Source organism: Lactuca sativa, chromosome 5 (assembly GCF_002870075.4).
Source record: "Lactuca sativa cultivar Salinas chromosome 5, Lsat_Salinas_v11, whole genome shotgun sequence".
Classification (NCBI taxonomy): Eukaryota; Viridiplantae; Streptophyta; class Magnoliopsida; order Asterales; family Asteraceae; genus Lactuca; species Lactuca sativa.
Window position 1 is genome coordinate 228,379,600 of NC_056627.2, and position 10,356 is coordinate 228,389,955.

Genomic DNA, 10,356 nt, shown 5'->3' on the forward strand with positions numbered 1-10,356 from the left:
ACAAGTTATAAAAATATACCTACTTGCTCATACATGTACATAATAGAACTAGGATCACAAGGAGAACATAACTAAAAGTATTTAAAGGTTGGGCACTGTCGTCAACCCGAACAGTTATGAAATCATAGCTAGGATCAATATAGCCTGATCAACTATATTCATTCGATATGTGACCAACATGTTTTTGGGAATGATGTAGTGTTGCAACAGGGTTAAAACTTATCAGAACACCAGTCAAGAGAACGCCAGAACAAGTACAGTTAGAGTTAGAGTACTATGGGAGTATTCTATGATACGATAGCGCGATAACAAGTCTAGAACATAACAAGTACATTACGTTAGTATACTATAGGAGTAATTTAGTCTAGATACATAACTTATGTGATAACTTAAAAGACCCTTGCGGATAGGTCTATAATCTTACAGGGTATATTCATAAAGTTTTATATATAATCAAGACCTTATAGACATAGAATCTGTGACTGACGCTTCGCTATCCATTCCTTTTAAGGAAGTATTGTTGAGGTGGGATCAATTGTTCGAAGGTCTATTTGATTCAATTATATATAATACCAACTGGTATACCTAGTATAATTATAGGAAGATTCCATAAGGATCACCCCATAAAGTTACCTTAAAGCTCATAGGTTCTTTAGTCACTTTCATTCTCGCATGACAAGCCCAGATAAACGTAACCACTTCCTCATAGTAGGCAACATAAGAGTTCAGGAGGAACAAGGACAAACCAATGAGAAGATTTAAAGGAAAGATCAGCCGAAGTAACCAAAAATGTCTTACGCGTCACACTAATAAATATTAACTAGGTTAATTTAGCGAGCGAGTGGAAACACTTCTCACATTACATGTGTTAGAATTATTTTCATACATGCAGCTGGTAATAGCTATTCAGGAAATAGATATTCATTCGAGGATAGTTATTTCAAATTCATAGAGTTTATTAGGTATAGACTCATTTATGAATTGTTCCTAGAACCCTGTGGAAGTCAGGACCCGATAGATCCAGAACTTGTATAACCTTATATGTTCAGCTTTCGGCTTGTGTCCGTTGCTATAGACTTATTCCGTCTCATCTTTGTTTTATTTTAGCAAGGATGCCTCCTCGCAGATCACCCAGACACGCTACTCCGATAACTCCTGTACCTTCTCCACAAATCGATGCAGCAACTTTGAACACTGCAGTGGCCGAGGCTGTGGCAACATCCATGGCACAATAAAACTCCACCAGTATAGGTGGAGGCGAAGCGCCTATCGATTCTACTCAAGGTGAGGTCCCTGTGCGCCAGGGAGAGTTCTCCTACAAGTACTTCACCATATGCCAACCACTGTCCTTTAAAGGGACTGAAGGAGTCATTGCCCTCCTGCAATGGTTCGAGAAAATAGAGTCGGTCTTCGAAATCTGTTTATGCCCCGAAGGAAGCAAAGTGAAGTTTGCTGCCTGCACCTTTGATGGCAAGGCCCTAACATGGTGGAACAACCATGTTAAGTCACTGACCCTATCAGTGGCAAACTCAATAGGTTGGGAAAACCTAAAGGAGGTAATGCAGGAAGAATATTGCCCGTTAGGCGAGATCAAAAGCTGGAACAAGAGCTGTGGGATCTCACTATGGTCGGCTCAGACATAGTGACCTACACGGACCGGTTCAGCGAACTAGCAGCTCTATGCCCTGGGATGATTACCTCGGAAAAGAAGATGATAGAGAGATACATTTGGGGTCTGACTGCTCCGACCCAAGGAAATGTCTTATCTTCTAACCCAGCCACGTTCGATAGTGCTAAACGCTTGGCTCAGCGACTCATCGATCATGGAGTCCGCCACAACGTAAAAGTCCCTATTCCCGAGTCATCAAGGGAAGAGGACTATAATCAAGAGTCGGAGAACAAGAGAAAGAAGAAGCAAACAACACAAGACATCCCGCAAGAGCAACAAGCGAGTACTATGTACGCCGCTACGACGCTTACTACTTCAGCATCTGCCAGTCGTTATGCTGGAAATCTTCCAAAGTGTGGAAAGTGCAACTTTCACCACACTGGAGTGTGTCGAGAAATGCAGTGTCTGAACTGCCACAGAAAAGGACATATAGTCCGTTACTACAGGGCACCGGCTCAACCGATCTCCCAATTCCTTGGAGCTTAGGAAAACCGAGCCTGTTATGGCTGTGGTGAGAATGGACACATTAAGAGGGACTGCCCAATAATCAAGAACTCAGGTGCGGATGGACGTATTCTGATGATCACGCAGGAGAATCTATCTCGGAGTCGTCGTCGAGTAGTGGTGCGTTTTCAAAATAGTACTTACTTTTAAAAATTAATTTATATTCATATAAGATTAAAATTTGGCGATGACACTTAAAAGTAACTATAACAACTCACATGTTGAAATAGGTCGTAATATTCAAGAGAATTAAAAGATCCCTTAGAGAAGCTATTATGACTCACCATATACATCAGAGTTGTGCGCAACTGAGATGTTGCAGACCTAGAGTGAGCGACTCCGCTTAGGTCCCCTTTCCTTAATTGGTTGAGGATTTGAGGCAGAGATGCTCAATCGACTGCCTGAATCATCTTAAGTATTCATAACTTGTATATGACGGGCGATGGTAGTGGTACCATGGGGGATCATAGTATAAAAGTATCCTTTCAGTTAGTAAACCACTTTTATTTGTATGTATGCGCACATACGGTATGATACATAGGAGTGTTAATTTCAAAATAGAAAACAGGAAACTCGAGATCAGTTACAAGGAGTACATTGTTGACCAAATATTGTAAACACTTTCTTTCTAAATGAAATGGTTGTTCATTACTTTCTTACCATGTACATATCTCGTGATACTTGACATGACGTCCTCCACCCCCGAACGTTTCCGCCGTTCCGGTTTTGGGGTGTGACATTTTTGGAAACCGGCTGAGTATGGTGATTGGTGATCTTGTTAGTGAGAAATAATCTGCTTTTGCTGTTGGCCGACAAATCCTTGATGGTCCTTTCATTCTTAATGAGTTTCTATCTTGATGTAAAACAAAGAAAAAGAAGGCAATGATTTTTAAAGTAGATTTTGAGAAGGTGTATGATTTAGTCAGATAGGATTTTATAGATGATATTCTTGGAAAGTTTGGCTTTGGAACTAGGTGGCAGGGTTGGATTAGGGGATGTTTATATTCTTCTATGGGTTTTGTTTTAATTAATAGTAGCCTTACGAAAGAGTTCCAGTTTTATAAAGGATTAAGATAAGGAGATCCTCTTTCTCCTTTTCTTTTTATTCTGGTGACAAAGTCTTTTCATATTGCTTTTTCTAATGCTGTGGCGGAGGGAAAATTTTCACCTCTTGTCATTAAACCTAATTTCAGAATTTCTCATCTTTTTTACACGGATGGTACAGTTTTCATAGGAGATTGGAAAGTGGAGAATTTTTTGAACATTGTCACTATTCTGCCATGTTTTTTCTTGGCTTCTGGGTTAAAGAGTAATATTCACAAATCTCATCTTTTGGAGTTGGTGTTCCTTTTGATGAAGTTGAGACGGTGGCTTGTTTAGTAGGTTGTGTAACTTTTAAGACTCCTTTTGTTTATGTTGGATCGATGGTGGGTGGCTCTATGAATAGACTTCATTCGTGGTCTATTGTGGTGCAATAGTTTGAGTCGAGATAATCTAAATGGAAGATCGATACTCTTTTAGTTGGGGGTCATCTCACTATTCTTAAATAAGTTCTAGGTTCTATTCCTAATTTTTATATGTCGTTGTTCAAGGTCCCTTATGTTATTCTTGTTTAACTGGAAGCTTTGAGGAATGCTTTTTTTAGGCATTGGGAAAGATGAAAGGAAGATTTCTTGGGTAGCTTGGTAGAAGGTGTTGATGGCGAAAATTCATGGTTGTTTGGGAGTGGGTAGTTTTTTTGCTTTGAATAGAGCCCTTCTCTTCAAATGGATATGGAGGTTTCGGTCTTCTCCTGGTTCTTTATGGGTGCGTATTATCAAAGCTATTCACAGGGTTCATGGTCTCTTGGATTCGGATATTAGATCTAATTGACAATCAGTTTGGATTGATATTATTTGTGCCTCCTATGCTTTACGTCTTAAAGGTGTTGATTTATTTAGTTATTTTAAGAATTTTATTGGCATGGTGTTAATACTTTGTTTTGGCTGGATGTGTAGGTTGGAGAAACGCCTCTTAAAGATCGATTCCCACAGTTATTTGCCCCAGAGAGTAATAAGGAAGTCTATGTTGCAGTTAAATGCAACAGTAATTTGATTGTTGATTCTTTTCGTCATTCTTGTTTGGGTGGGGCAGAGTCTGACCAATTAGTAGGTTTAACATCCACTCTTTCATCGATTTCTCTTAACTCGAATCTTATTAAATGGGTTTGGGATTTAGATACCTCGGGTAATTATTCTGTTTCTTCTGCTCGAAATTTGGTGTAATTGGCTATTTTGGGTTCGGTTGGTAATGCCACTAGATGGGTGTCTTTGATTCCTATTAAAGTAAATATTTTCTATTGGAAAATGTTTTGGATAGGTTACCTACAAGACAAAATTTATCTTTGTAAGGCTTGGAGATTCAATTGATTTTATGCACTATTTGTAATGATGAAGTGGAATCATGCAATCATGTGTTTCTTTCTTGTTTTAAGACGGTCATTCATAGAATCTTGAAGTTAAGGGAATTGTTATTATTATGTCACTTTTATTTATCTTATTCTAGATAGACTTCTGATCCGATATGTTAGGCTAGTTTGTTATTTTCTTGTGGCTATTTATTCAACTATTCTGATGTAACCAAGGACAATTCAATTAATGAAAAAAAACTGATTCCCGGTTCAATCTGACTTTCTTTATGGTATCAGAGCATTGGATCCATACACAACCAGACTTCCAATGGCAGGAGATAAGCTGGAATCGTCTGGTGATGACAAGAAAAACAAGATAGATACAAGCTCTCCATACTATATTCATCCATCGGATTACCCCAAGCAGATGCAGGTAAACGATGTGTTGAACGATAGTAATTATGGAGAATGAAAGCAAGAGATGATGAATTTCTTGCTGGAAAAGAACAAGATGGGGTTTGTGGATGGTATAATCGAGAAACCAGACGCAAAGTCTCCTTTGAACTTCGCTTGGACACGAGCCGATGAGATGATAAAGGGGTGGATAACGACAGCTATGTAAAGAGAGATACACACCAACGTTAGATATGCTAACAAGTCGTCTGAGATTGGGCGCGATCTAGAAGAACGGTACAAGAAAGAAGGAGCACCTCGAGCCTACGAATTGAAACAAACCCTCAACGCCTTGCGGCAAGGTTGTGTATCTGTTTCGACATATTATACAAAGTTGAGTACTACTTGGGATGAACTCCAAACCGTTCTTCCTAACCCTCGCTGCAAGTGTAAAGGGTGCCATTGTGGGATCGGAAAACGGCTCAACGAAGTAAAGGAGAAAGAGAGATCCTACGGATTTTTAATGGGGTTAGACGATGACTTTTATGTGGTTCGAACTCAGATTTTTGCCACGAAACCAACACCATCGTTAAGCACTATCTACCATCTGGTAGTCGAAAGTGAACAACAGCGAGCCATTACAGGCAAGTCCAAAAGAACTAGAGTAGAAGCTGTAGCGTTTCAAGCAGATTACAACGGACAAAGAAGCTTCAGACAGACTCCAGTAAAGACGAACCCAAAACCGGTCAACAAGGTAATCGAGAAAAACCCCAAGTCAGAAAACGAAAGAATAAAATATGCTCTCACTGTCAGCGAGAAGGGCACAATAAAGAAGGATGTTTTAAACTGATAGGATATCCTGATTGGTGGCCCGACAACAAAGAGAAAACGAAGCCCAATGCAGCTTGTGTGGAACAAGAAACGAGCCATGTACCTGGCTTAACTGATGAACAATACTGGCTCCTTGTCGCTCACTTTCAAGAAAATGGAAACTTGACAGGCAATAAATCTCATCCACGAGCAAACATGGCAGGTAGAAATCAATCTTTTGATGGTTGGGTTGGCGACTCAGGGGCAAGCGAACACATGACGTGTAGAGATGATTTTTTGGAAAACAAAAACCCAAACCCTAAGGAGACACCTGTAGTCATTCCCAATGGCGACATGGTGCCTGTTACGGGGGAGGGTGAACACACTCTAAAGAGGGGTCATAAAATTAAAGGAGTTTTGCTTGTCCCTACTTTTGATTACAGTCTTTTTTCGGTAGGGAAACTCACTGATGAATTGAATTGTGTGGTTTCTTTCTTCCCTGGTTTTGTTGTAATGCAGGAGTTGGGGATGATAGGTTTTGAGCACTACATCATTCCTATGGTGTACATGCAAACCCTAATAACCTTTGGATCTAGTTTGTCTAATGAACATGCAATTCAATATCCAAAGCCATAAACCCTAGATCTAATAAACTATAACTAAAATTAGGGTTTAGATCTTACCTTATATTTTATGTAGCAATAACAATCTTTTCCTTGGCTTCAGAAAGCTTAGTGCCTTAAGTGTTGCACCTTTAATGGAGTCACAAAGACCACTAAGCAACTAGATGAAGAAGAAAGAGAATTGGAACTCTAAAAACGTCCAGGAAACCCTTCATAAGTGTTAGCCACGTTTTTGGGTCTCAAGGGGCCTTTAAATAGGTAGGCAATTAGGGTTATCTAACAAGTAAACCCTAATTTGACTGCTTAAGCCCTAAGCAGCCCATGAACCCCTTCTGGAACATGCCTTGGACAAAAATCATATGGGCTTCCCATAGATTTCGTCCAACCTATAGTCCAAGGAGATCCATAGCCTAATTGCAATTATCTTATAATTACAATTCCAGTCCCCTAAGTTTAATTAATCTGTTTTAGCCACAAAATTAATTCTTGACTAATATTAATTAAACATTATGATTTCTCCTTTAATATATTATTCTTATAATATATTAATAAATCATAATTAATCATTTCTCTCCTTAATTCATCCTACAAGTTGCTATGGTGAAGGCAACCCAAAAGGACCATGCTCATAATCCGGTCAAGTACATACCAAAATAGTTATGGACTTAGACACTAATTCAACAAGGGACGAGGCGCTTGATTGGAGCGGGTGACCGTGTTGGAGGATTGTATCAGATGGGGTCAACGAAGCCAAGCAAAGCTCTCCTAACTACATTTGAGGTTTGGCATAAACGCATAGGTCATCCATCCACCAAGAAGATTTCAAGCTTAAATTTTACTGATGTTTCTAAAGATAATAACAGGTGTGATGCTTGTTTTAAAGCCAAACACACACGCCTCCCTTTTCCCATTAGTGAAATAAGAACTCTTTCAAGTTTTGATTTGGTGCATTGTGATGTGTGGAGGAAATATAGAACCCCGTCTATGAGCAAAGCGTCTTACTTTCTTACCATTGTAGATGCTTTTAGTAGGGCTGTATGGACTTTTTTAATTAAACACAAACATGAGGCGAGCATACGCCTCATGGATTTTCACAAAATGGTCAAAACACAATTTGGTGTTCAAATAAAGCGTGTAAGATGTGACAACCAGGGGGGGGGAGTTTGTATCAAATGACATGCACAATTTTTATGCACAAGAAGGAATTTTTTTAGAAACATCTTGCTCGCACACCCTTCAACAAAACGGGGTGGTGGAATGCAAGCATCGACATTTACTTGAAACTGCACATGCTTTACTCTTTCAAGCTAATTTACCCACAACCTTTTGGGGGGAGTGTATATTGACAGCCACATATGTCATTAATAGAATGCCCACCAAAGTTTTACATGGTGCCACGCCTTATGAGGTACTGTTCCAACAAAAACCCTCATACGAACACATGCGGGTATTTGGGTGTTTGACTTATCATAGAAACACATACACCGGGGGAGACAAATTTGAGAAACGGGGTAAGCCCTACATATTTGTTGGATATCCCCATGGCACAAAGGGATATAAAATATATGATTTGGAAAGTGATGAGTTGAAAAACTCTTTGATCGTTTAGATCTTCAAACAGGTTAATCAGAAAAATACTAACAGAAAAATCAAACAAAAGAATGAATCAAAATATGTCGAATGATTCAATAGATTCAAGCCTCAGCAGAGCTCGACAAAGAACTTCCGCTGTAGAGGCTATTAGGGTTACAAACAATAAAACAGAAAAATTTCTATGAATGATCGACACCAAATTTTACGTACTGAGATGCATGCAAGCATCTATAAATACTAAACCCTAGAAATAACTCACGGATGGACAGGCCCAATCCGGATACAAAAATTGGACTAAAGAACGAGCCCAAGACGCAACACATAATGGACCCTACAATCTCCCCCTTTGTGTCAATTGGAGCGAGATATCACTTCAGCTTGCTGGGTGCAGCTGCTGGAACTTTCTTGGTGGTTTCGAACAGACGAGGAATAAGAGCGAGAATGGTTTGTCTGAACCGAATGTACCACTGGATCATGTCGTCAAAATACATCTTGTCATCTGCAGAGTTCTGCTCGCATCGATTGATGATTCCCAGAAATGTTCCAAGCATGCAGTGGTATACAGATGTTTATCCGCCAAGGCGAACAGGTATTTTTGGCCTTCGTTCCTTGTGAACATGACAGAGTTCCATTCGGGTCGATTCTTCCCATCTGCATCATATTTAAATCACTTGCAGAACCAACAGGAGAGATGGTAGGCTTTTTCTTGAAAATACTTGCGATCTCCTGATCCATCTTGGCGACCTCCATAATGTAGCAGACCAACATCCTTTTGATGTGATCAATGATTGGCCCGTATTCAGCTTCGTTGGTGAGGAGAATGTTGTGCATAATGATCGAATCATGTGGATTCAGGTTGGGAAGATCGGCAAGTGAAATAGCATGTTCTGTTTTGGCAGACCCCCTCAGCACTTTGAACCGAACGTTTGTGAAGTTACCCTTCCGAAAGGGTTTTAGGACCCGAACGTTAATGATCTTCTGAGCACTCCATGTCTGATACTGAGGCTGAGCATCCCTCAAATAGAATTCAACGAGTTCCCTATCAACCTTTGGGTGAGAATGAGGGACATCAGCAATATGGGAGAAAGCGTGAAATATGAAGGCTTTTCGGGTCAGTGGCATATCAAACTGAGAGTTGACAGAATTGATCCGGTCCAAGGAAATCACCGGTTTGAGCCACAGGATGCTGGGAGTATCAATTGCTTCTTTGATAAGCTTCTCGAGAGTCCACGGAGGAAATAGAGTTTTTCGACTCTCAAGGAGATCATGAGCCTCCTTCATTTTTCTTTCATTCACCTCGGCCTCTCTGGCAACGCGAGCACTCATGTCTTCATCCTTTTCCCGACCTTGTTTCTTCAAGAGATCAGCGATGGTCTCTTTATCATCATCGTCATCACTGTTTTCAATAATCTTCTTGCCTTTATCTTTAGCACCCGAACCTGAAGGTTGACCTGTTGGAGGAGGTTCAGTTGCTTTAGTAGAAGTAGGAGGCTGTTGAGACACATCTTCTCCCCCTTGTTTTGGATAGGCCACGAAATCAGGAAGCCCTTCAATTTTGCTGAGAAGATCAAGGGAGGGAGCAAGCTTCTCAGCTAGATTACGCCTCACAGAATAGTTCAGAATGGGATGATGTGCTTCAATAATGTTGGAGAGGTCGGCGTGGACATTCGAAACACACGTAGAAATGACCGCTCGCTCAGATCGGAGAGACGCAACCTCCTTTTCTGATTGGAAGAGTTGAAGACTCTTGATCTTTAGAGTAGTGTTTTTTCGAGCAAGAGCATCCATCACAGAGTTTTCTGAAGCAAGATCTTCTTGCAGCTTGGTCAAGTGCTCCTCAACAGTCGCCTGGAAGGTTTTATTGTCATCGTCGAGAGATTGACGAAGACTGGCAAAGGATTGCAATTCGGATGTGAAAGAAGTAGCCAGCTTCACGACAAGAGAGTCAAGCTTTGCTGCATTGGAATCAGCGGCTCCCTGTAAAGACTTTAAAAAAGTGTTAGCATCGACAAATAGTTTTTCGACTTTTTCGGTCGCAGAAGCACACACCTTGGTAGATGCGTCGATAGTAGCAGTGGCAGAGTTGAAGAAGGCTTCATGAGCCTTGGTAAACGTATCAACTAGCCCCTGAATGGCATCCTTTGAGATAGTGGACCGAGAGGAAGAAGAGGAAGCGATGAGACTGTCGATTTTCTCATGAAGTTCCTTGAGATGCTTTTTAGTGACAGGAGCATCATCGTCATCATCACTTTGAACCTGATACGGACTATAGTAGACTGAGTCAAACATCATGTCTTCTCCACCATGAAAAGTTTCATCATCTGCTGAGTGGTTGGGAGATGAAGGCGAGGGTGGAGGTTCGTTTGTGGTAGTTT

General features: G+C 40.5%; 1 protein-coding gene across 1 annotated transcript; it reads left to right on the forward strand.

Moving 5' to 3' along the window:
- Positions 1 to 4,890: 4,890 nt before the first annotated feature.
- LOC111881833 (uncharacterized) lies at positions 4,891 to 5,805 on the forward strand. Its single transcript, XM_023878223.1, has 3 exons — positions 4,891 to 4,995; positions 5,038 to 5,114; positions 5,208 to 5,805. The coding sequence occupies exons 1-3, from the start codon at positions 4,891 to 4,893 to the stop codon at positions 5,803 to 5,805; spliced, it is 780 nt and encodes a 259-aa protein (XP_023733991.1).
- Positions 5,806 to 10,356: the final 4,551 nt, after the last annotated feature.